This window comes from Chenopodium album, chromosome 3 (genome assembly GCF_948465745.1).
Source record: "Chenopodium album chromosome 3, dcCheAlbu1.1, whole genome shotgun sequence".
NCBI lineage: Eukaryota > Viridiplantae > Streptophyta > Magnoliopsida > Caryophyllales > Amaranthaceae > Chenopodium > Chenopodium album.
Genome location: NC_137836.1, coordinates 81,319,755 through 81,346,266, shown reverse-complemented (window position 1 = coordinate 81,346,266; position 26,512 = coordinate 81,319,755). Strand labels below are relative to the sequence as shown.

Here is a 26,512-nt window from a genome sequence, read left to right as displayed (position 1 = left end):
AAGGAAAAATAGAATTATGGGCCAACAGCTTAATATTTGTACGTGGTAAAAGCGGGTTTCACTAGTATGGCAGTATACTATCTTGAGAGTAAGCTATTAATCGTCTTTCATACAAATATCTCATGAACAAGCTGATGGAGGGGAACCCACTTGGGTGAAGGATAGACCCAGTGGGCGATAGCAAGGCACAAAACAAGAATCACAGATACAGCACCAAATGAAGCTGTGAAGGACACAAACTACTGGAGCATTAAATCGGTCAAACGCAGTTTCTGATGAAACCAAAAAGACAACAATGCCAACTTCTTTTGACAAGGCCAAAAAAGGATCCTTAACAAACACTTTGGCACTGAAAACTATCAAATAAAATAACTCAGACCATAAGAAAAAAACGTTTTGCAGTTCATTCATTCATTCTTCAACCTGCAGGATGAAATGTATGTAGATACAGAGATTCCCAGTTAGCTTGTTCACACATCGGAGTAGCATTCACTGAATACAATGAGCAAAGAGGAAGCACAACCAAATGGGAATTGGCATAGGAAAACCATGTTACCCTGTCATATAAACAAAAGAACAGATGATGTTCATGAATCCACCTATTTCCATTTAACAGTGTAATGTATATCACCAACCAGTTTTTCAGTGCATGTGCAAGTAAACATGGGGATTAGAAAATGCCTAACAAAAACGCCAATGTTTTAAGATAAACTCTCATTGATTATTTATCAGACTTGTCCAAGCACTACCCCAGACCAAGGAACCAGATCATTCAGGAAGCTTCTCAGTCTTGGACTTCTTCAGTCTTCTTCGAACCAGACTTATAATACCACCCAGCGGCACCCAAAGCAGTGACAAGTCCAGCCAAGACAGCATAGTTTCGGTGCTTGTCAGTTGAAATCTTGGGAGCTGAAGGTTCTGAGCCACTTGGCTTAACAGATTCAGCTGCTGGAGCCCCTGAGTTAGTCGCTTCTCCCTCTGCTTGTTTAGGACCCTGGACGCATTAAGATGTGAGATAGCTCTCAGTTCAAAAAGAAGGACAGCTATAATAAGATCAGATTAATTTTAGCTCTAATGTATTTAGGGGAATAGTCATGCCTAGTTGTTGGACTAGGCCTAGAGGAATTCAAATCAGGACTTCATAATGTAATTATAAGGGGCCAGGGGGTGTATATATTGCAAAAGTCATCAATGTAACAGATATCAGGATGGCAGATAACATAACAGTAGCAAGAAATAAAATAAATTCCATGCAGATTGCTCAAATTAAAGAAATACTATGCCCAACATAACCCCGTTTATTTTAGTTCCATTTAAGAATTATAATGGGGGAATCATAAACAGAGAGGAGGAACCAGGAGTAAAAGCATGTTATCACATTAAAAAGAGACACTTTCACCAAACGTTTCGTCTCAACCCCAATTACTTAGACTGGGCATTTATATAATACCACATTAGAAATGAAATTGATAATAAACAGATAAAAGGGTGCAATCTACAAACCTGACGAGCAGCCTTTTCCAGCTTTTCCTTTTCCATTTTCTGCAGAGAAAGATAAATTGGTATTAGAATCTAGCTTATCAGCTGATTAGATAAGGACAAGAACAAAAAAAAAATCATAAATTAAACAACCATATTCATTCTAGAGCTCTGATCTCAAATAAACAACCAAATTCATTCTACAGTTCATAAATTACTCCATGTATTAAACAATCATCTCACTTGAGTTTTGAGAACAAACTAACATATATCAATATATGACTTCAACTTTCCACAAAAAATGGTGGAGTGAAGTTTCAAAACTTTAGGGTTTTTTTTTTTTTTTTGGATTGAAGTTTCACAACTTTTAGTTTATGAAGAAATAAACTCTGACCAATCTAAAAGAATATACAAGTCAAATTTGTTTATACAGAGAAACATCAAATAAGAATCTCAAAAATATGAGACTGGCAGGCTATGTTTATGCAGGGGGGAGATGCATGTCATAACAAATTCAATCTACACATCAGATGAAGATACACGGAGTATTTACAAAACCACTGATAGATGATAACAGGTTCTCTCTCCTAATTTTCAATATTCTTAGAAATAATCAACATGATCATCAACTTAACAGTATAAAAATACTTATAAGTAGATGCATCACCTTGATGTAGACGTTCTCTGCAGCCTTTTCCTCCTCGCCTAGCACCTTGCCGCCACTTGAAAACCTCCTAGATATATATCTTGCAACAACTCTTCCTGCCATGTCGATCGCAATTCACAAGTATATGATTCAAGTATAAACCTGCATACAGACAATGTCAGCTCAAATTTGAGAGTTGTATGATACCATTTGTATCACATCAACTTAATATCATAACATAAGAAACTTGTCGATGGTGCAACAAAATGAGTTAAATCCTGCATAAGTGTGTGTATTTGGTAAAAATCTACTTAAATTTTTCAGATTGCAAGCTCTGCCAGGGTGCATTTAATATAAAGCAATCAAGCGTCAAAGGCTCAAATCCATCAAACGGACATCAAAATCATTCACAAATAACACATAACATAGTGGTCTTACAACAAATTTAAACAAGATGATGCAACAGAGATCAGAATACTAAGCGCCATAAAAGACTTCATGTTATACCTCAAGAAACTGTGCACAGGTGCTGCAAGATGAGTTAAATCTTACATATGTTGATATGTGTGTGTGTGCTCGCGCACGTAAAAAACTAGTTAAATCTTAAAGACTGCATGTTCTGTTAACATGTAACTGAATATTTCAAGCAATTGGGCATCAAAGCCATCAGGCAAACTTTAAAAGCATTCACAAGCACCGCATAGCACACAAACAATAGCCATAATACAGAAAGAACCACTGTAGACTTCATTTTATACCACAAGGAAATACTGCAATTACTCTACCTAATTGATCCTATACTCTTCGTATATAACAAAACCTGAAGTGCTTGTTTACCACTATTACAGCGCTTTCTATATAAGAGTTGTGCATTCAAACTTCAACAAGTTTAAAACAGCAATTAATACACTAGATGACTAGACAAACCATTTACAATTCATTGGGGGAAAAAGGGGGCAGGCTGACAAGTGGATGAGAGAAATCACAGGCATAATAGGGGATGATTCCTCAATGGTCCATGTCGCATGTACAAGTGGTACAACCAAACTCTAATGACTCAAAAAGGCTAGAAACAAGTAATACACACGTCATTCATAAAGCATATCTCCATGACCTGCTTCTGTATAAAATTAACACTAAATATCAGTCAAGGTGACACACAAACCACATTATTTAGACTATTCAATTCACCCGAAGTACCCATGTTGGATTCTCAGACACTCCAACATGAGAATACATTTTGACACTTCTTTTTGGACCATAATCACATAACTTTGGCCATGTCTAACACGAGTAACCAAGTCTGGGGACAATAACAAGTCACACTACTATAGCAAATTATCATAAATAAACAAGAAAAATAACTTACAAATAGACAAACTATCTTCCCCAACATTATTGTCACCCCATGATATTGCATCAAAGAATTCAAAACGTCAATAAAATGTGTACAAGCATAAACCACCCAACACAACATACAAATATCAAACAAAACCCTCTCTTCAAGAAATTCATACAATGTATATAAACCCAATTGCAGATTAAGGTAAAAAAAATGATAAAAATGTCAGCAAACCTAACCTTATAACATATCGCATAATCCAAATAAATAGTAGCTTGTTCAAGTAATTTTCAACCAAAAAAAATCAATGTGTTCTATAATCTGAACAGCAAATAACCAAAACGAAAGGCAAACAGATTAAAAAGTGAAGCAAATAACGATCATCTATTCTACTGAGAAAACCCTAACATTACGAAGCAGAAATCCATGAAATTTCAACGAAACTAAAATAATTAAAATAGAACAACAATCGATTAATCATTTAAACTAGTGTAAAATCATCACTAAAATCAAACAAATAGACGATATTACAGATTTACAGGCGATTTTTAGAGACTGAAATCGCAAAATGAGCAAATATTAATACTAATCACACAATCAAGTGTTAGAGACTAAACGAACTAAAATCGCAAACATAGATTAGTGGAAATGACTAAACAAAATGCTCAATAAAATCGACGAGAAATGGAGTGAGCTTGAATATGTAAGAAAAAAAATGAAGAAATTACCTGGTATTTGCGCTGATTTTTGTTGAGAGAGAAAGGGGGGAAGTTAGATGAAGAGCGAAATGGCAATGTTGAGGTTAAGTCAGGTCAGCGGTGTGTTGTGGTGTGGACAGCAAAAATTTTAAAAAAAAAAAAAAAAAAGGAAAATAAAAGGGAAAATGGGGCTTGTGTCTTTGGATGCAAGAAATGGATTTATTCCACAAGAATTGTCTAGTTCTTAATTCTTATCTAGAGTGCGCTATTTACTTCCCCTTTGCATTAGCAACTTAGCATGGACGCATGGTGCCTTGGTGCCTCTTGTGTCGTGCCCGCGTGTTCAAAGGGTTAACCTAGTGCATGTACTAGTTGGGGCTCTCGGGTCTTGGCTAACATTTTGCACTTTTAAATTTTGTGATTTATTGTGTTTTTTTAGCTACTAAAGATATAATACGAGTTGTGACTTTGGGCCTGTTCTCTTACGTTGAAGTTCAGTTCAGTTCAGTTCAGTTCAGTTCAGCTCCTAATTTCCTTCTCTTATAAAATATTTCAGATCAGTTCAGTTCAGCTCCTAATTTCTTTCTCTTATAAAATATTTCAGTTCAGTTCAGTTCAGCTGAGTTCAGTCAATAAGAACAAACCCTTAATGTGTTATAGCACACACACCTTTAACGTAACAATTATGCATATCACATAAAATACAAGTTTCTCACTTTTATGAACCAATTGTGTTTATCTAATGGGAAATATGTAAATATTTTACCTTGATATTTAAGTTTTTGTTATTTTTTTTTTAAAAAAAAACAACCTCATTAATGTACTTGTACAATTGAGCAAAAAAACACCCCTTTTTTGACGTTATTTTGTTACTTATAGCAAGACTCTGTCAAATAAGGAAAAGCATATTAGGACTCCCCTAATTTCTCCATTAAAGTTATTAGTCCCTTAAAGCAAGATTCACACATAATTATGTTTTTTTTCAGATAATAGAGGAAGGGAAATTCACCTACCTTTTTAGATTGATGGAAAACAAAAATGAAGGTTTGTGGAGTTGAAGGATTGGGGAGTTAGTTATTGTTAACTTCAATTGTCAACCCTAATTACAAAAAGTAGCCTCATTTATTAATGCAATGACTATATTTACCCCTTATGATTACCAAGATGAGACATGCTCATTGGAAGATGAGCAGGTGCTAAGTTTTTTTTTTTTTTTTTTTTTTTTTTTTTTTTTTTTTTTGGGTGTGTTTAAAGAGCCCCTTCCCATGACCTCCTAGAATAGGGAGAGAAACTTTAGCTAACTATTTGAGCTATCCATCACTCTTGTCCTAAGTAATTAATAACTTGCCATGTCGAGTATACAAGCAAAACTGCAATTTGAAAGTTTGTTTTCATAATCCAAACCAAACTGTAAGAAATTATCTCATAATACATTTTTAAACATAGAACCTAAACTTGTTACATACAAAATTTATATACTCCGTATTATGACTTTCATGCACATTACTCACATGCTAACTTAGCCATGCTGTATGAAGACAATGAACCATTGAACCCTGTTCCTCTTTTGGAATACCTACTACCTCCGTTACATATTATGTGATACGATTAGACATTTTTCAATCGTTGCACATAATATGTAACGGAGGTATTATAATTTATCGACAATAAAGAATAACTCAATTGATTAGAGCTCTGCTTTGATCGATTTAAAATAATAATAATAATAATAATAATAATAATAATAATAATAATAATAATAATAATAATAAATCTACAACCCAAAACACCTTAAAGGCCCAAACCAATATGAACCCACAGCCCAAATCCTAAAACCCTAAAAATAAACCCTAATTTCTTCATCCTCACTGACTCAACCCTATAACACTCCACCCTTCTCCTTCCGCATTCACCACCTTCCCATTCTCTCTCCTCCATTTCCTTCCCTAAAAATGGCGACCTTTCATTCTCTCACTTCAACTTCTCATATCATCCGTATAATTGAAGCTTCTCCCACCAACGACGTCGTTTCATTTCGCCAAATCCAACAGTGTTCACCAGAAGAAGGTAACTAATACTCCGCCGTTTCTCCTAGAACGTTCTTGAATCTTACCCATTTCCCCGTTTTCATATGAATTTATTGGGTTTTTGTAATTGATATAGTTTGGCCTTTAATGATGATCAAAACAATACTTTCGTTCTTCCGAGATTTTTTCATGCGGAAAAACTATTGGAGACCTGAACTGAAAAGGCCTTTATTGTGTTAAAAAAAAAAAAAAAAATTGGAGATCTGTAATGAGAGGGTCGTAGTTTGTTCATTGTTGCAAAATATTAGCAGATTTAGCTTGTCTTAATATGTTTCGGCTGCTTTTACGATTGTTTTGGGTCGAACTTGAACAACATGTTTTAGAAATTAATAGATTTTTGAATGATTCCCACTCTACAATTGAATTCATAGGAATTAGACTATCGGAAATCTGTATTTGCTGGAATTTTGAAATTAATTAAGATTGGCCTCTAATGATGATCAAAACAATACTTTTGTTCTTCCGAGATAGGGTCTGTTCTGTTCAACTTAATTTCAGTTTAGTTCCTAATTTCCTTCTCTCATAAACTATTCATTTCAGCTCTATTCAGTTCTTCAGTTCAGTTCAGTCTAATCAGTTCAGTTGTTTCCTGTAAATCGGAACAGGCCCATATTCTCATGTGGAAAAACTATTGGAGACCTGAACTGAAGAGGCTTTTTTTTTTTTTTTTTGATTAAATGTTAGAATATTTCATTTGTTTGAGGGTAATAAGTTGGGGGAAATTGTAGTGCATGAATTTTGTTGGTCTTTATTAAGAAGAATGCCTGATATCCTTCTGTTTTCTTTTGATGTATTGCTTTTGTAAGTGGTGTGAATATGGTACATTAAAGGATGTGAACAATTGCTAAATGCTAGCCTCTAATGATGATCAAAACATAACTTTCGTTCTTCCGAGATTTATTATGCGGAATCTATATGGAGACCTGAACTGAAGAGGTATTAGTAGTAGTTTTTTACTGGATTTGTAGTTTGTAATATTATTCAAACTTTCATCAACATCATGGGTATGGCCGTATGGGTGGTAATTACCATTAGGGTTATGAATTGGGCCGCGTTAACATAAAAATATTTAGTGTCAAGCTTGATGGCAAGCGGAAAACTTTCTGATACTGTTTTCTGGATACAAACTGCAGAGGTTGTTAAATTGTACTGTAGTGGAATATATATTAGTAGCCTCTAATGATGATGAAAACATAACTTTCGTTCTTCTGAGAAACTCATGCGGAAACTATATGGAGACCTGAACTGAAGAGGCTTTAGTAACTTTTGTTGATTGGTTTAATCTTTATATTGACTGTGATCTTGAAGTGTATGACGGTGTTGAGATTAATCAAGATATTTTGGTGCACGAGAGTGGTGACTTTGTCAACATATAGATATGGATTTATTTTTTTATTTGTCAATTGAGCGACATGCAAATAGGCAAGGAAAGGCAGGAACTCTGTAATTGAATTAAGTGTCTCCAATGATGATGTAAAGTTAAGTTCTGATATCTTCCCTGTGGAAAAAAATTGGAGACCTGAACTGAGGGGACTTCAGTTTATTTATCTTAAGCGATAGGAAGCGGGGATAGATTGATAGGTAATAAGGTATTATGCGCAAAGGGGTGAATGCATTCGAATTGCAGGCAGGGAGGGGAGGTTGATGGTTTTTAATCGTGTGAAGTTGTGAGGAAAGGTTTTGTTTAGTTTTTGTTGTTAGCCTGTGCCAGGAGGCTTTAGTTGTTCTCCTTATTAGTAGCTGATATTGTTTCAATCCAAGTGACATCTTGCTGATATGAACAGATAGGTGTGAATGGCTGTTTCTGAAACTGAGAATTGTTTATGAGAATTTGTAAGTTATGTTGTTGCCTCTGGTGATGTTAAATATATGACCTTTTATCTCCTGAGATTTTCCATGTTGACGAATTATATGATAACTGAAGAGGCAACAGATCAACAGTTAACAGTCTTGATACAAAAAAAATATTGCAGTGCGAAGTATAGTGTTTATTTGCAGGTGAATGGGTCTTTGGCTAAAAGAGCAATGAGAGGGGCTTGATTTTAAGAGGTTTTGCTAGGATGGTTCACATTCAGCGCGTATTAGTAGAAGATTTGCCTCTTTACCATCCGTAGTATGGTTTATAATGTTAACGAGTGCTTTGAGGAAATGAGTTCTTTTCAAGTGCAGACCTGAAGAGTTATTTCGGCCTCTAATCTTCATCCCAGATGGTTTCTCTGGTGATTATTGAATTTGAGGTGGATCTCTTCCTTGCAAAGTTACTTGCAAGTCATTTAAAGCTTTTGCTAGTTCCTCCAAGGAATGTAAAGCTGTAGGTAGATGGTATGGTACCTTACCTTCGCGGTCTTAAAATACAGATAGGTCTGGGAAAGGGTACAGGTTTGAATTGGGATTACTACAATTGAACTTCTTGTATATAATGATTGTCAAAATGTATTAAATTGGGAAACAATTGTCAAGAAGTATTTTCTTGTTTGCTTTATTAGATTTTGATATCCTTTTTATCAACTCGACAACAATTCTACTTCTTGTAGGAAGTATATATAAATATTGAATAATTTGAGTGGAAGGTTCCCTTGCAAACAATTTTAGTTTGACATTGAAGAATGAGGATAATCAAGAAAAATTAGATATTTGAAAATTATTATAGTAAGGTTCTAAAATATCAAAGTATCAAACTCAATGAATAAGCAATACGGGGTAATATATTTTTCTTCTTGGACCTTTAATTATTCGGTAGAAGTTATACTTCCTCCGTTCTTTTATTATTGTACCATAAGGGTTTGGCACAAATTTTTTGGTAGTGGAAATAAAGATGAGAGAGAAAGATAGAAATACCAAGTTGTCCATGTGATTGTATGCACAAAATAAAAGTAAGGGTTGAAAAGCAAGGGTATATTAGGTATTTATAGTGTGAACTGCAATAAATGTGAAACTTCCTTAAAAAGTAAGTGGTGCAATATTAAAAAAACGGAGTAAGTACTATATTTGAATTTATTGACCTTTTTATGAATGTACTTCCTCCGTTTTATTAATATTACAATAATGGACTTTTTGCACTATTTATCACTCTTATGTGAGCATATTATATGATTTACTCCCTCTGTAATTCTCGGGTTCGGTTCAAGTCAATAATTTGCGGTTTAAAATCAGGTCGGGTCATTCTCGGGCTTGAGTCAGATTCGGTTCAAGTCAATAATTTGCGGATTATAATCAAGTCGAGTCATTTTTAAATCGAGTAATTCTGGGGTTCAAGTCGGGTTCGGTTCAAGTCAATAATTTGCGAGTTATAATCAGGTTAGGTCATTTCCAAGTCGGGTCATCCTCGGATTCAAGTCGAGTTATGTTCAAGTCAATAATTTGCAGGTTACAATCAGGTCGGGTCATTTCCAAGTCAGGTCATATTCAGGTTTAACTAACTATAAATAGATAATTATCATTTTTATCAAGCTAATTATTTCCTTTGATTATAATATATATGACAATATACTAGAGAACTATAGTCTGATGCTCCTTTCTTTTGCTAGCCTGGACCGACTTGGTCTCCTTAGACAAAATGCTTTGATCAACAATAATAAGGTGGTATAAATTGCATTTAAGGTGATTTGAAATCAGGTTAGGAACAATTTGGTTGAATTTAGGTCGGGCCAATAACAAGTCGTGTTAATTTTGAGTCGGGTTAGTAACAGATGGGTCAGGTCAATAACAAGTCGGGTTTGTAACAGGTTGAGTTAAATTCGGGTCGAGTTAGGAACGAGTCGGGTTGAATTCAAGTCAGGTTAGTAACACGTCGGGTTGGTTTGACGGCTTAAAACGGGTTTGGATCAATTTCGGTTCAAGTCGGGTTCGATGCAATTTAATTAAATTGGCTGTTGTAAAACAGTAAATCACTGCAAGTTGTAAACCCGTAAATTAGCCGTGTAAAAGCAAATTGGATGGTTCCACACAACCAATTGGACTCCTGGAAGGTATTAGCGACCACGGTAGACATTTCGGCAATTTTTATTTCCGGGAAAAAAAAAGTCAAAAAATTCCAAAATTGAAGGCTAATATCCACGTCTTTTGAGAAATTTTGGAGGTTTCAGAGCCCGGTGTCAAAAAATCTTGAAATTTTATGGGATACATCTTAGGGTCATATAATGCCGTTTGGAACCATATATGATCATTATTTGTTGTCATAAATGTTCGTGGTAGGCTTAAATTACTGAAATCGGTGCAAATTGTAAACCGGTGAATTGGCCGTTTAAAGGAAAATTGGAAGGTTCCTCCCACCCAATGGGACTCCCGAATAGTATTAGGGATCATGGTAAACATTTCGGAAATTTTTATTTCCGGGCGAAAAAAAGTCAAAAAATTAAAAATTGAAGGTTATATCCACGCTTTTTGAGAAATTTAAGATGTTTCGGGGCACGGCGTCGAATAGCCTAGAGATTTTAAGGTATACATCTTGGGGTCATATAATGACGTTTGGAACCGTATATGATCATTATATATTGTCATAAATGTTCGTGGTAGACTTGAGTTTAAGAATTTCGGTGCAAGTTGTAAATCGGTAATTGACCGTTTAAAGGCAAATTAGATGGTTCCAACCACCCAATTGGACTCCGGGAGGGTATTAGTGACCATGGTAAACATTTCGGCAATTTTTATTTACATGCGAAAAAAAGTCGAAAAATTCCAAAATTGAGTTTGGAACCATATATGATCATGATATGTTGTCATAAATGTTTGTGGTGGACTTGAGTTAATGAAATCGGAGCAAGTTGTAAACCGGTAAATTGACCGTTTAAAGGAAAATTGGATGGTTCCATCAACTCCATTGGACTTCCGGAGGGTATTAGGGACCATGATAAACATTTCGACAATTTTTATTTTCAGGCGAAAAAAAGTCAAAAAATTCAAAAATTGAAGGCTAATCATTTTTGAGAAATTTTGGAGTTTTCGGAGCCCGGTGTCTAAAAGTATTGAAATTCTAGGGAATACATCCCGGGGTCTAAAAGACTTGAAATTCTAGGGAATACATATCAGTGTCATATAATGTCGTTTGGAACCATATGTAATCATTATTTGTTGTCATAAATGTTCGTGTTAAGCTTGATTGATAAAATGGGTTTAAGTTGTAAATAGGTAAATTGGTCGTTTAAAGGCAAAATAGATGGTTCCACCCACCGAATTGAACTCCTGGAGGGTATTAGAGACCATGGTAAACATTTTGTCAATTTTTTTTTCCCGAACGAAAAAAGTCAAAAAATTTCAAAATTGAAGGCTAATATCCACGTTTTTTGAGAAATTTCGAAAGTTTCGAGGCCCGGTGTAGAAAAGTCTTGATATTTTAGGAGATACATCTCAAGGTCATAAACTGCATTTTGGAACTATATATGATCATTATATATTGTCATAAATGTTCGTAGTAGGATTGCGTTAATGAAATCGATGCAAGTTGTAAACCGATAAATTGGCCGTTTAAAGGCAAATTGGATAGTTTAACCCACCCAATTGGACGCCCGTAGGGTATTAAGGACCATGGTAAACATTTCGGAAATTTTTATTTTTGGGCGAAAATAAGTCAAAAAATTCCAAAATTGAAGGCTAATATCCATGTCTAAAAGCTTTAATATTTTAGGGGATACATCTCGGGGTGATCATATAATGCCGTTTAGAACCATATATGAGCATTATATGTTGTCTTAAATGTTCGTGGTAGACTTGAGTTAATGAAATCAGTGTAAGTGGTAAATTGATAAATTGGTCGTTTACAAGTAAATTGGATGATTCCACCCACCTTGTTGGACTTCCGGAGGATATTAGGGACCATGGTAAACATTTCGGCAATTTTTATTTTCGGGTGAAAAAAAAGTCAAAAAATTCCAAAACTGAAGTCTAATTATCCACGATTTTTTAAAAATTTTGGAGGTTTCGGGACTTAGTGTTGAAAAGTCTTGAAACTTTAGGGAATACATCTCGGGGTCATATAATTTCGTTTGGAATTATATATAATCATTATTTGTTGTCATAAATGTTCGTGGTAGGCTTGAGTTAATGAAATCGGTGTAAGTTGTAAACCGCTAAATTGGTCGTTTAAAGGCAAATTAGATGGTTTCACCAATAAAATTGGACTTCCGGAGGGTATTAGGGTCCATGATAAACATTTCAGTAATTCTAATTTCCGGGCGAAGAAAAGTTAAAAAAATCCAAAATTGAATAATCCACGCATTTTCGATATTTTGGAGGTTTTGGTACTGGTGTCGAAAAGTCTTAAAATTCTAAGGGATACATCTTAGGGTCACATAATTCTGTTTGGAACCATTTATAATCATTATATGTTGTCATAAAGTTCGTGGTAGGCTTGAGTTAATATAGTCAGTGCAACTTGTAAACCGGTAAATTGGCCGTTTAAAGGCAAATTGGATAGTTCAACCCACCCAATTGGACTTCGAAGGGTATTAGGGACCGTGGTAAACATTTCGGCAACTTTTATTTGTGTGCGAAAATAAGTCAAAAAATTCCAATATTGAATGCTAATATCCACACTTTTTGAGAAATTTTGGAGGATTTATTTGTATGTGGTAGGCTTGAATTAATGAAGTTGTTGCAAGTTGTAATTCGGTAAATTGGCCGTTTAAAGGTAAATTGGATGGTTCCACCTACTCAATTAGACTCCCAGAGGGTATTAGGGAACATGGTAAACATTTCGGCATTTTTTATTTATGGACGAAAAAAGTCAAAAAATCAAAAATTGAAGGCTAATTATCCACGTTTTTTGAGAAATTTTGGAGTCTTCGGAACCCGGTGTCTAAAAGTTTTTAAATTTTAGGGAATAGATCTTGTGGTCATATAATGTCGTTTGGACCCATATATGATCATTATTTGTTGTCATAAATGTTCGTGGCAGGCTTGAGTTAATTGAATCGGTGCAAGTTTTAAACCGGTAAATTTGCTGGAAAATTTATCGTTTAAATGCAAATTGGATGGTTCAACCCACCCAATTGGACTATCGGGGGATATTAGGGGACATTGTAAACATTTTGACAATTTTTATTTCCGTGCGAAAAAAGTCAAAAATTCCAAAGTTATCCATGCTTTTTGAAAAATTTCGAAGGTTTCGGGGCCCGGTGTCGAAAAGAAATAAGATTATAGGCGATACATCTCGGGGTCATATAATGTCATTTGAACCATAAATGATGATTATATGTTGTCATAAATGTTCGTGTTAGGATTGAGTTAATGAAATCGGTACAAGTTGTAAACTGGTAAATTTGCCGTTTAAAGGCAAATTGGATGGTTCTACCCAACCAATTTTACTCCCGGAGGGTGTTACGGACCATGGTAAACATTTCGGCAATTTTTATTTACGGGCGAAAAAAGGTAAAAAAATTCCAAAATTGAAGGCTAATATCCATGCTATTTGAGAAATTTTAGAGATTTCGGGGCCCGATGTCGAAAAGCCTTTAGATTATAGGGGATACATCTCGGCGCCATATAATGCCATTTGGAACCATATATGATCATTATATGTTGTCATAAATCTTCGTGGTAGGAATGAGTTAATGAAATCGGTGCAAGTAGTAAACTGGTAAATTGGTCGTTTAAAGGCAAATTGGATGGTTTCATTCAACCAATTGGACTCCCGGAGGGTATTATGGAGCACGGTAAACATTTCAGCAATTTTTATTTCTAATAAGTGCAAATAAGTCAAAAAATTTCAAAATTGAAGGCTAATATCAACTTTTTTGAGAAATTTTGGAGGATTCGAGTAGAGCTGTTAATTCGAGTAAACGGGTCGGGTTTAGGTTGGTAAGAGTGGGTTGGGTCAACTCGGGTCGGGTCAATTCGGATTAATTCGATCAATAACCTATGCGGTTTGGGTTTGGTCATGCTTCAGTCGGGTCATACTTCTTATCGGGTTTGGGTTGGGTTTAGGTCGGTTAATAACAGGTCGGCTTTAGGTCGGGTTATATTCGGGTCAGATGAAAAATAGGTCGGGTTTAATTCGGGTTTTCACGGGTTAAAACGGGCTAGGGTAATTCTCGGGTTCAAGTCTGGTTCGGTTCAAGTCAATAGTTTGCGGGTTAAAAACAGGTCGGAATATTCTCGGGTTTGAGTCAGGTTCGGTTCAACTTAATAATTTGCAGGTTATGATTAGGTCAGGTCATTTTCAAGTTGGGTCATTCTCGGGTTCAAGTCGGGTTCGGTTCAAGTCAATAATTTGCGGGTTATAATCAGGTTAGGTCATTTCCAAGTCGGGTCATTCTCGGATTCAAGTCGGGTTATGTTCAAGTCAATAATTTGCAGGTTACAATCAGGTCGGGTCATTTCCAAGTTAGGTCATATTCAGGTTGAACTAAATATAAATAGATAATTATCCTTTTTATCAAGCTAATTATTTCCTTTGACTATAATATATATGGCAATATACTAGGGAACTATAGTCTATAATTTAGGAAGATAATTATCTTCTTTGACCATACAACAAATATAATTTAAGGATGATGCTCCTTTCTTTTGCTGGCCTAGACCGACTTGGTCTTCCTAGACAAAATGCTTTGATCAACAATAATAAGGTGGTCTAAATTGCATTTAAGGTGATTTGAAATTGGGTCAGGACTGAACAATTTGGGTTGAATTTAGGTCGGGTCAATAACAAGTCGTGTTTATTTCGAGTCGGGTTAGTAACAGATCGGTTGAATTTTTGGGTCGGGTTAGTAATAGGTTTGGTAAAATTCGGATAAGGTCAATACACAAGTAGGGTTGAATTTAAGTCAGATCAATAATAAGTCGCGTTGATTTCGGGTCGGGTTTGTAACAGGTTGGGTTAAATTTGGGTCAGGTTAAGAACAAGTCCGGTTGAATTCAGGTCATGTTAATAACAAGTCAGGTTAAATTCGGGTTTTGACGAGTTAAAATGGATTTGGGTCAATTTTTGTTCAAGTCGGGTTCGGTTCAGGTCAATAATTTACGGGTTACATTCGGGTCGGGTCATCTCCAGCTCAATTCGTGTTCGGGTTCGGGTCTCACATACTCGGGTCAACTCGGGTCTAGGGTTGGTTTCAGGTCGGGTTTGGGTCACCATTTTTTCGGGTTTAAATGGATCGGTTAATAATCGGGTTTGAGTCGGTATTTCAGGTCGGGTCAACTTTTGACAGCTCTACTTAGTAGTACAGAATCTGGCTTTGCTTACTTTATTTTGCAAGTTGACGATTCGTGGGATAAGGCGTCTATGAGGGTGGGTATATGCTGGGTTGTCACTGGGTTTGACCTGTTCTACACTTTTGATGATGGAAGCAAACATGGTATTGCTTCCTCGGCTTTACAGTGTGAGGCCTGGGCATGCTTTGAAGCGTTAAAATGGGATGGAACACAAGGAAAGGAGGAAGTTCTCATCCTTTCCGATTATGTGTTATTGCTGGAAAATCTAAAAGGTTCTCGAGGGAAGGAAATATCGATTGCTTGGATGCTTGATAAGATCAAGACAATGGACATTCGATTCAGGATATGTACTATTATCAAGGTAAAGAGGGAACAGGTGCAACGAGCTAATAATATTGTTTCTACTTAACAAAAAAGGTATCGACAGTCTTAGAGTTTATCCATTTGGGTTAAATTGCCAACCAGAAAACCCGTGTAGTCCTGATGATTGCAAGGGGAATTGTCGTTGCTCCAATGATAACAGCGCCTGTTGTTGTAATGTAAATTGATATATAACTTATCCCAATTCCCAACCATACGTAAGGCAATATGTTTCTTATGGTGATGTCTTTATGGTGTCATTGTAATTTCTTATAGTATTATAACCTTCAATAATAAATTTGTACTTCTTACTTATTTTTACTATTGATGTGATTCACTCTCTCTTTATATTTTAAGTTTAATTTCTTTATTTAATTGGTTTACTAATATTGTATACATAATAGTATAGATGGTATATTTAGTACAAATAAACTCTATTGGATACATATTAAGAGAAGTATCCAAATTGATTGATTAATTAACTAACTTTCTTTAACAAAATATAAACAAAATATTATAATTTGGCTCTGACCATAAAATAGTTCTTATGACAATTCACCACCCTTTGACATGTCTCTCGCGAGGTAAAGGCTACACATACAATTGTTGTATGTGGTCCCTACATACAACCTTACTTTCTCATGTTTTTGTTGGCTATAATAATGCCCACGTTCCATTAGAATTCAGTGCATGTTCTCATTTACTGAACTGAACTGAACTGAGTTGAACTGAACTGAAATGAATATTTTATAAGAGAAGGAAATTAGGAGCTGAACTGAACTGAGCTGAACTGAATTTCAACGTATGAGAACAGGCCCTTAATTTATATTTTACTCCTAATTTTCTCCCCTTTTTTGATGATGTGTCAAATTTCTATTGGTGCGCACGATGTTCGTAGGTGCTGTTAGTTAATTGGGGAAGGTTACCGATTATTCAACAAGTGAGCGGTAGATAAATGTTTCTAAATTAAGACACCGATAAAAGTAATTACCCGTGAACACATTTTCAGTCTTATTTCCTAAATGAATATGATATGTATCATCGTGATCCACATGAAAAGCATATAAAATGATTTTGTAGGTAGTTTCAGACAAAAAATCCTAATATGATAGTGGGGTTAAAAGGAAGATTGAGAAATACGAAGTATACGTTAAGCAAAACATAGTCATGTGAGATGTTAGATTTGTCTCAAAATAGTTTCACAATATCAACTTTTTATAATTTTTACTCCTACACAATTATAGATATTTAGCATATAAAATGTGATCGTCTTCTGTTGTGATTGTTAGAAGTTAGATCATAGGTTTTAATCCTCTCACCTCCATTTGTAATTTTGATTGCCTTTAGGGCCCATTTGCACAAATAAAATAAAATATAATAATCCTCTCACTTTTTTTTTTAATCACAGCATCATTTGAATTTTGCACTATTGTTGTGATAATGTCATCATTGAATGGTTTGTTGGTAAAAAATTTAAAATTTTAATGTTTAAGTAAGCTTATGAGATCAAATCTTGTTCAAGTATCAGGAGAGTTTGACGAAGGAAGTTTTAATAACTTCATAAAAAGTTGTAAGAAGGTATGAAGTAGTGAAGTATATAATATTCATTTTGTCTCGTAAAAAAAATATATATCAAATTCGTAATATATAAAATTTTCCAAAAAATAGGACCTTTACAATTAAATTTGGTTAATTATTGTAATTGATCAATGTTTTCCTAATAACTTAATTAGCAATATGCATGTTTTTTTGCTTAGCTTATATTAGTGGTCATACTTAGGGCTTGTTCTCTACAGCTTAATTTCAGTTAGTTCCTAATTTTCTTCTCTCATAAACAATTCAGTTCAGTTCAGCTCAACTCAGTTCAGTTCAATAAATCGAAACAAATCCTTATTATAGTGTGTGAGACCGTCTTTCATAAATTACAAAAATTATTGCCACGTCATCACCAAGTGGCAAACCGTAATTGGTTCATCCGACGTGGACCTCTTTTAGACAATTCAACTCCAAAAAATAAAAAATGCTAACCTACGCTAACATGCACCTCTTTTACCTCTAATCCTACACCCCAACCATCATCAACCTTCAAACACTCTCCCACACTTTCATCACATCAAATCAAATCTCTGCAACCCGAATTTTCTCTCTCCTACCAAACAATGGCGGTTCGGGCCTCGATGACCCGGTTTCCAATGAACCCGGATGAGCAGGAGTCGTCGGGTCTACCATGGGGTGTTACAGTTTCTCCGTTTTCCGGCAGAGATGAGAACGGAATTTCACCGTCGATGGGATCCGACGGTGAGAATTTGCCGAGGTGTGAGAATTGTTGGGCTTACTTCAATTCTTATTGCGAGCTTGATCAATGGGCTTGGACTTGCTCTCTTTGTGGTACTCTTAATGGGCTTTCGGCCCACTCCATTGCCAAGTACTCTCATCCTCAATCTTGCCCTGAGATGTCTTCGTCTTTCATTGATCTTGAATTGCCCTGTAAGTTGCAATTTTGTAATTATTTGATTGATTAATTTTGTTGGTAATTGCATTCCATTGTTAAATTAGAGGGGTTATTGATTATTAATTAATTAGGTTGGAAAATTTGGAGTGATGTTGAATTATTAATTTTATAGTGCATGGTTTTTGTATGATTAGTGAGAAATGAAGCATTAAAATTACAACATTTGATGTTGGATGGCTTATTGTTAGTGAATTTTTTTGGTAATTGAACATAATTGTTAAATTAGAGACATTATTAATCAATTAGGTAAAATTGGAGTGAAATTAAATTAATTTGGATTATTTTTTGTTTTGGTTTGATTAGTGAGAAATGCAGCATTAAGGTTACAACATTTGATGTTGCATGACTTGTTGTTAGTGAAAGGGACTTCAATTTGATTGTTTTGGAAGTTGTAAATATTTTGATTGATGTGAATTATGCCATTGAAGAAAAAATGACGAGATAGAGGAGTACTTGCGGAATTGTGGTTGCCAACTAGCTTAGTTGTTCAAAGTCGTAGAAGGTGGTATCCAAAATCAAATCTTGTATATGTTAGTACACTTTTAAGCTCTCTATACACCCAATATGTACTGCTATTGTTGAAATATCAGATTCCCTGTACCTTCAATACAGCTTAACTTTAGAAAATCTGAGTAAAATGACTCCTCTCAAACAGAATTTTACTATGTTTTAAGTGTTCAAGCTTGTGAAGTATTTGCTTTAAACCGAGAATTCACAAGTTTAATATGATGCTTGCAGTAGTGTCTGATTGTGATGTTTGAGGTGGTCAAAATGGTTTGTGAATTTTAGCATATCACAGTGTAGTATTCTAATTTGTTTCTGAGAATGGTATGAAGGGTTTGATTAGGCAGTTGATTCTTCTTTTTGGGTTTGCAATTTTGCATGTTTTGATGGTATCGCTATTAATTTTGAGCCTATAAGGAACTTTTAATTGTTAGGTTTGGTGAAAGAAACTTGAATTCCGAATGTATTGTTTGAATAATTTGAATTCAGCTCCAGAAGTTTGATTTCTGATGTATTGAGGTCGTTGCATTTATGATTTCAGCGGAAGGATATGAAGATGAATCAATGCAAGCTCGCCCAGTTTATGTGGCAGCAGTTGACCTGTCTTGTAAGTACCCCCTCGGCTTACCTCCTTTAATTTAAATTATTTTCAAAATGTATGCCATTTCAATGAAGAGCCATGAGTAAACTAGAGGAGCTTTGCTTGATATAGTCACTTTAGTTTATCTTCTTTTATTACAAAGTAGTTGAATGTGTTAGAATGTTATTTTTCTCTCTTCTTAGCACAGGCTATCTGTTAGATTCTCTTATGAAGTGTAACTTGTAAGAGCTGTGACGGAAATGGATTCTTATAGATATAGGGGAATTTGCGAACCATTAGTGATACGTATGATACTCTTAGAATTTTTTTTTCTAGCAATGGCCATTGATATTTATGGTAGTGATTTAAACAAGGTGATTAAAAAGTTGTAATATTGTAACTAGTTTATAACAGATGTATTTGGATTTTATTTTTGATATCGTTGGCGTTCTAATCAAAGTTGATAAAGTCTCAAGCAATAAGTTAAACGGCGCTTATCAACAGATTTGGAGTCAGATAGTTGATTGTGTTCATATACTGAAGTATGAACCTGTTTAGACACTTTGTATGAGAGACTACCTTGTGTGTGTGTGTGTGCATGTGCTGTTTAGCATACATACTGCTGTTTGACAATTATAATTGAAAAATTTAAAGCTGGTAGATACTTGGATGTATTTATCTTCTTCTCTTCTCCATGGAAGTTGGCAAAGTTAGCTGACTTCTCCTTCCTTTCGCAGCTTCCGAAGAGTTTCTGGACCTTATCAAGAGTGCATTACTGGCTGCTTTGGAAGGTTAGATTGCAGTAACTACAGTGTGCTTCTTACTTCTGCTGATCTATGATTAATATATCAAAATTCTGTACAGCACTTCCTGCTGGAGCACTCTTTGGGCTTGCTGTGTTCAGCCTCAAATTAGGGTTGTATGATGTGCAAGGCCCTGTTCCACTTGTGAAGAATGTTTTCATCCCACCTGATGCAGATGGCACAATACAAATAGGGCTGGAAGATGTCATGCCCTTGTTTTCATTCTTAGCCCCAGTATGTCCTCAAGTAGTTATTGCTGAATTATTTTGTTTAGTGGAAAGTAACCACTTTTGTCTTCTAACCTTGAAAATTCTATATGATTGTGTACCCTAAGTCTTGGACCCTCCTATCATTACCTAGGTGGAGACTTGTAAAGAGCGGATTGCATCTGCCATTGAAACTCTTAAACCAATGTCATCATGGGAACAATCAGCAGCTGCTAGTCAAGCACTTGATGGTGTACTACTAGGTGGCCGAGGTTTTGGAGCTGCAATGGAGGCCCTTTTTAATTACCTTGGATCAGAATATGGAACCACATTTGCATTAGGTATTCCTGCTTCAAGTTGTAGGGTGGTTTTATGAGCCCTGGTTTTACAGTTATTTGTGCAGTCTTCTCTCTATGATTGAAAAATTACTGAAGTCTTTTTATCTTATCTAACAATGTCACAGCAAGGGTTTTTGCTTTCCTGTCTGGTGTTCCTGATTTTGGAGCTGGGCAACTAGATACAAGACGGTATGGCGAGCAATATGCTAGTAAACGAGAGGATGCTGACCGTGCTTTACTTCCTGAGCAGACCTCATTTTACAAGGAACTGGTAAGTCATATTTAATTTTAATTATTTCATAGTTATCTATGACTAGGTATGTAAGCGTTGTCATATATTTCACAGGCTGCTGTCGCTGTTCAAGCAGGTGTTTGTGTGGACTTATTTGCTGTTACAAATGAGTATACAGATTTGGCATCCCTGAAGTTCCTAAGCATTGAAAGTGGTGGGTCCCTGTTTCTGTATCCAAATACTGAAGATACTACGCTTCCTCAGGACATGTGAGTAACCAAATATTCTCAAAAGCACATTATAATTTTTTACTCGGTTAATGGATCTCACTAATTTAAATTGTGCCATATTATAAGTACTATATATTTATATTCTTATGTTAATAGAATTCCTTCAAGTCTGATTGGTTTCTTTGATGACCTTTCAGGTATCGGATGTTAAGTCGTCCATATGCTTTCAATTGTGTACTACGTTTGAGAACATCTTCTGAATTCAAAGTTGGCCACTCTGTGAGTTGGTGCTACCTATATTATCTAGTCATTTGATATTCAGTTTTTGTTTCTGAGTTGTTAATTTTGTGACCACAAGTTTTTTTTATAATTAATTTTATATATTTTGTTTATGCAGTATGGCCACTTTTTCCCTGATCCAGAATATGAAAATGTTCAGCACATAATTTGTTGTGATTCTTATGCAACCTATGCATATGACTTTGAATTTTCTAAAGTTGAAGGCTTTTCAAGGTACTTTTCAGTTCGCGCCCAACTGTATTTGGTTCATAAAATTAAAGTCTTCAACTAATTCAAAATCAATGTCTCTGTAAACTTTCTTAGCCAATATATCATGGAGAGAATTTTGATTGGTGTATCCACTACAAAAAATAAGTTGTAACATGTCTGCAATTCTGTTCAAAATAATGAAGTCATACCTGCAAATCTTGGTTACAGGATGAGCTTCTTTGAGGCTTCTTTGTCAATTGTTGTCTAATTTGCTGCTAGTTCTGTGGGTGCATTTCTGTCTGCTTAATGTCATTGTTTCAAGTTAAATCATTGTTAACAAATCTTTCTTCATGAGTCAGCTTATTGCTCTGCAGTCCGCACTTCTATGATTTCATTTTGAAATTAAGCTCTCTTCTGTGTTCTTTGATAGACATGCCTCAGAACCTCCTATGCTACAAATTGCTTTCCAGTACTCTGTGGTTGTACCTCCTGAGGAGCTTTCAGGTTCAGGATTGAGTTCTGCAAGTAGGTACGGTTGAGACAACTGTAATTCAGAATGATTTTCTTGCTTTTCATTTTGTGCTCTTTAATTGCATCTCGTCATTGGGTTTGAGGTGTCATAATTACTTTAACTGCAAGTGTTGTTCACTCTCTTCCCCTCTCCCTCTGGGTTGCGAAATGGAAACTGGTTGACCTTCTTGAAAGCTTGGCTCCCATTCAGTGGCGGATCTTGAAAGTTTTTCTTTCGGGGGCCAATAATTTCTAACATAATTTTACGTTTAAAACAACAATATGATAAAATAAGCATACGAAAGTTATTCACAAATTTAATAATACATACCATAGTTATTCATTAATTTAATACTCCGTAATATAGAATAAATCATTAATGTTTGTTTTTAGCCTTTTAATTGTGCTCCCTTAGAAAAAGTGCATATACTTTAGTTCATTAAATTGGAGGTTTGATGGCAGAGTGGAATAGTGGATTGCAAGAGAGAGAGGGTGGGCTTTGTGGGTGGTGGGGTTGTCAGTGTTTTGTTGGGAATTGGGGTAGTACTCCTATTCATTTGAGTTGCTTTCTTAGATAATAGTGTGTATTTTATGGGCCTTTAAGCCTTTCCATATTCAATTTTTTTCCTAAACCCATCAGGGGCCAAGCCCCATTAAGCCTCTTCAATGATCCGCCCCTGCTCCCATTCATCTAACGCAAGCGCCCAACTCATTTTTTTTTTTTAACAGATGAGAACCTTGAAATTTGAATCAGATACTTGAACCCCAAATTAAAATCTGGTTTGTTAAATGCCTTATGCCCGTACATTGGCCATGCTTGTCTATGTAATTGGTCTCTCTGAAGCAATGATTGACAATACCAGACTTGAATTTCTGATATTACATCTCTTTTAATTGATCATTTGCCTAAATCATCCTAAGTGCAAGTCTGCTTAAGACACCCTCTCCAGTGCAGCATTTCTAAGAAAACTCTTTGTAGCTCTGCCTCTAGTTCTATCATAATGGTCTTGGGCTACTCCCGTCCACTTCAGTTGCCATTAATACTTGATGTCATACTGTTTTGCTTCATTTATTTCTAATTACAAAGTATGAATTAGTATAATACCCTATATCCTCACCCATCAGTAGCCTTTCACCCCCTGCCACTTTCCTCTCTGATGACACCACTGATCAGAGTACTCTAAGTGGGCTTTGTTAGGCTGTCAGCAACTGTACTTTTCATTTTCCTCCTTTTTTCATGAGGGTTAAGTTACATTAGGAGGAGAATCTTCTGTGAAAGATGTCTGTTATGTACTTATGTTTGTATTATGGTCATGCCTTTGCTAAGTTTGCTTAGTTGTCTAAGCATTTCCCTCTTTCTCACCATGTGAATATCATCTGCAGGCCCAAATTTTCAATCAAACGGCGGATAAGAATTAGAACTTTACAGTATGGAACTGCTCGTAACATCAATGAGCTTTATGACAGTGTTGATTCTGAGGTGGTTCTTTCAATTCTGGTTCACAAGGTATCTCTTTCCTTCTCTTGTCATCTATATGTACATTTTTATTCCAAACGTAATTCCAGTAATTCTTAGAACCTTATATAATGTAGGTCATTCAAGCTTCTCTGGAGCAAGGTGTTCGAGAGGGTAGAATGCTGCTTCATGATTGGCTAGTAATTCTTACAGCGCAATACAATGATGCCCTTAAACTCGTCCAGTATGGGACAGGAACTTCTAATGCTGTTCAACAAATTGATGTTGCATTTGCACAATGCCCTCAGTTGCAGCCTTTGCCTCGCTTGATCTTTGCTTTGCTTAGAAGTCCTCTGCTTCGTCTGCATGAGGAGGGGGTTCATCCAGATTACCGGATATTCTTGCAATGTCTCTTCAGGTATTTGGTGCACTAACGATTTGACTATGAATGATTAATTTTCTGCCACTAAAATATAGAGTTATGTATCAGTTTTGGAAGTTGGAACTTTTGGACCCTGGCATAGTTTCATGATTATACATAATCTGTAGTCTCTTCCATTACCAATCCTTCTGAGTAGGGCTCATTTGTACACAAACTTACCAATGTGATAATTATATTATAAACCCTCTTTTTGACCCTTGATCTGAACACTCAAGGACTCTCAACCTAAATACTTGGTTCAGTTTAGCAATTTAAATATTTGTGTAGTAGTTCACAACCAACTAAATAATCCATTTTACTGTCTGGTGGGTTACTTGAAAGACTGAAATAATCCTTTTTACTGTCTGGTAGTATTTTATTTAATATAATTGCGTATATCAAGCACAAGAGAAACAATTGCAATTGGCCAGCCTTTTTCTTTTTCTTTTTCTTTTTTTTTTTTTTTTGGGGGGGGGGGGGGGGGGTACTATTGCTAATTGCTATGACAGCATTAGTAAGTTGGGACTTGGGGAGAGCTAGTTACAATTGAGGGAGGGAAGAAAATCAGAAAAAAAAGTGTGCATATAGAGGAGGTTATTGAGAAGGAAGATAATAACAAATTCGTAGACCACTCTACTTTTATTTGCCTGTAGTTGCAATTGCCCAGCCTCTCGAAGGACGTGGATTGCAAACCCCAGTTGATGATTCAAATACATCATATTCATTTATTCATATTATTATCAACTATGGTCTTCCTCCAATTCTCCATCTCCCCCACCCCCTCATTCCTATATTTCTAATTTTCTTTTTTAATTACCCAAAGATGTGCTCTTTTTGGAAGCTGTCCCAATCCCCTTTATATTTGGCAGTTCAACTGAGAACTTAACGTTTTATTTGTCTACTAATGCAGTGCCTTGGACCCAAGTTCTCTTCATCGTGCTGTATATCCTGTGTTGACCTCGTATACAACTCCAGATAAACAAGCATATCCACGCCATTCCCTGAGCCGTGCTGCGTTAATAACCAGCGGTAGTCCGATATTTCTCCTGGATGCATTTACAACACTGATTGTGTTTTATTCCTCAACTGCCGATCCTGGATTGCCTTTCCCACCACCTCATGACTGTAAGCATTGTTCTGAAGATATATGCTTTTTTCATACTTCTGCAAATGCTATGAGTTCTTATAGTTATTTCATTGTTCTCTCAGGCTTACTAAGGACAACTATAAACAAATTGAAACAAGAGAGAAGTATTACACCAAAACTCTTATTTATCCGGGGAGGGCATGATGATGCCACAGCTTTTGAGAACTATCTAATTGAAGAACAAGATGTTGAGGGGTCTGGCTTCACTAGTGTCATGGGATTTGTTTCCTTTTTGGAGGATATAAACCGTAGTGTGTTGGAGTATATGAAGTAGATCAGATATAAGGATAGGTGTGCCACACTATTTATACTTTGCAGAGAAAAGCAGATTTCAATCGTGAAGTCTATGGAAATAAAGGCTCTGAAGAGGGAAAAGACTGATACGATCAAGGTCAGCCAAGCTGGTAATTTAAGAACTTGGTCCCTAGTTGAAAGTTCGTTTAGAGATATCAATTTGCTAGGGCACCACTACTAGATAAGATCAAACGACGACAATTTTCATACATGAAGAGGTTTGAAGCATGAAAGAGTGTATTTGAATGTGGAAAAGCAGGTTTAGACAGATTAAACTTTTTTGTTCGCGGCAATCTTCCTTATTTACATTTGTGAGCTTGACTCATTGTGTAGAACACAATAATATTTTTTTTTCCTGGATAAATGTACATTGTTATTAGCATTTGTTCTTGGCCTTGAATGCATACTACACTTCTGCGTTTCTTAAAATTAGTCATTTTGTCATCGTTAAGAACGACACCTCCCTCTTGCAGTGTATCTACATATGAAAACCGAAACTACCCGTTCTTCCCTTGACGAGCTTTGAACTCGAGACCTCAAGTCAGCCTTAAGTTGGCGAGTGGAATCTCTAACCAGTAACCACCCCATCTTTTAAAGAAAAATAAATACCTTTACATCATTTTTTGCAAGTTTTCTGAGATGCTAAGTTAGTTAAAGATATAACTATGTAATCACGTGATTTGGCTAAATTCTTTTTATACTAATTTTGTAAAATGAGAAAGGAACCCAAACTTAACTTTCAACAACATAAAATACAAATTTATATACTTTAGTGGTTTTATTGCAGAATATCCAAATCAATTCTATTTGATTGATTAAAGAAAACGAATTAGATTGGTGCACCTCTTAGCTTAAACCAACAGAAATATTGATAAAAGTAGTTTGTTTTGTTAGAAGATGCCAAACGTTGAAGATTGAGGAAGAAAGTGTTTTTGGATTTTGACAAGCTAAGAGTATTTGCCAAGAAAAAAAGAGAATTTGATCCCATTTCATTTCTTTTGAAAAATTGCACCAAAGTTACAATTTTAGTG

The 26,512-nt window shown here is 35.6% G+C and overlaps 2 protein-coding genes, 4 non-coding genes and 1 pseudogene across 6 annotated transcripts; 6 read left to right on the top strand and 1 right to left on the bottom strand.

The window, feature by feature from the left end:
- Positions 1 to 539: 539 nt before the first annotated feature.
- Positions 540 to 4,339, bottom strand: LOC145624471 (uncharacterized protein At2g27730, mitochondrial-like). The gene is made up of 4 exons (XM_081677513.1): positions 4,196 to 4,339; positions 2,147 to 2,287; positions 1,504 to 1,542; positions 540 to 994 (listed from the first exon to the last, which is right to left on the bottom strand). The coding sequence occupies exons 2-4, from the start codon at positions 2,246 to 2,248 to the stop codon at positions 785 to 787; spliced, it is 351 nt and encodes a 116-aa protein (XP_081533639.1). The 5' UTR covers positions 2,249 to 2,287; positions 4,196 to 4,339; the 3' UTR covers positions 540 to 784.
- Positions 4,340 to 6,332: 1,993 nt separating this feature from the next.
- LOC145626089 (small nucleolar RNA Z159/U59) lies at positions 6,333 to 6,418 on the top strand. Its single transcript, XR_014110956.1, has one exon. It is a non-coding gene; the product is annotated as a small nucleolar RNA Z159/U59 (small nucleolar RNA).
- Positions 6,419 to 7,106: 688 nt separating this feature from the next.
- Positions 7,107 to 7,190, top strand: LOC145626087 (small nucleolar RNA Z159/U59). The gene has a single exon (XR_014110954.1). It is a non-coding gene; the product is annotated as a small nucleolar RNA Z159/U59 (small nucleolar RNA).
- A 234-nt stretch (positions 7,191 to 7,424) lies between these two features.
- LOC145626088 (small nucleolar RNA Z159/U59) lies at positions 7,425 to 7,507 on the top strand. Its single transcript, XR_014110955.1, has one exon. It is a non-coding gene; the product is annotated as a small nucleolar RNA Z159/U59 (small nucleolar RNA).
- Positions 7,508 to 7,710: 203 nt separating this feature from the next.
- On the top strand, positions 7,711 to 7,786 carry LOC145626090 (small nucleolar RNA Z159/U59; annotated as a pseudogene).
- A 314-nt stretch (positions 7,787 to 8,100) lies between these two features.
- On the top strand, positions 8,101 to 8,180 carry LOC145626091 (small nucleolar RNA Z159/U59). Its single transcript, XR_014110957.1, has one exon. It is a non-coding gene; the product is annotated as a small nucleolar RNA Z159/U59 (small nucleolar RNA).
- A 9,638-nt stretch (positions 8,181 to 17,818) lies between these two features.
- Positions 17,819 to 25,871, top strand: LOC145619461 (protein transport protein SEC23 D-like). Its single transcript, XM_081674153.1, has 14 exons — positions 17,819 to 18,246; positions 19,317 to 19,382; positions 20,093 to 20,146; positions 20,220 to 20,392; positions 20,519 to 20,705; positions 20,828 to 20,973; positions 21,049 to 21,203; positions 21,362 to 21,443; positions 21,562 to 21,677; positions 22,084 to 22,182; positions 23,547 to 23,670; positions 23,757 to 24,037; positions 24,951 to 25,165; positions 25,250 to 25,871. Exons 1-14 carry the CDS (start codon positions 17,919 to 17,921, stop codon positions 25,459 to 25,461), a joined length of 2,238 nt encoding a protein of 745 aa, XP_081530279.1. The 5' UTR covers positions 17,819 to 17,918; the 3' UTR covers positions 25,462 to 25,871.
- The last annotated feature ends 641 nt before the right edge of the window (positions 25,872 to 26,512 follow it).

Bases quoted from the DNA above. Each gene is read 5' to 3' on its own strand.
- LOC145624471 (XM_081677513.1), bottom strand. From the start codon at position 2,248: ATGGCAGGAAGAGTTGTTGCAAGATATATATCTAGGAGGTTTTCAAGT. The intron at 1,543-2,146 runs GTGATGCATCTA...CTTTCTCTGCAG, and splicing joins CAGAGAACGTCTACATCAAG to AAAATGGAAAAGGAAAAGCT. The intron at 995-1,503 runs GTTTGTAGATTG...TAATGCGTCCAG, and splicing joins TGGAAAAGGCTGCTCGTCAG to GGTCCTAAACAAGCAGAGGG.
- LOC145619461 (XM_081674153.1), top strand. From the start codon at position 17,919: ATGGCGGTTCGGGCCTCGATGACCCGGTTTCCAATGAACCCGGATGAG. The intron at 21,204-21,361 runs GTGAGTAACCAA...ATGACCTTTCAG, and splicing joins ACTACGCTTCCTCAGGACAT to GTATCGGATGTTAAGTCGTC. The intron at 23,671-23,756 runs GTATCTCTTTCC...TATATAATGTAG, and splicing joins TTTCAATTCTGGTTCACAAG to GTCATTCAAGCTTCTCTGGA.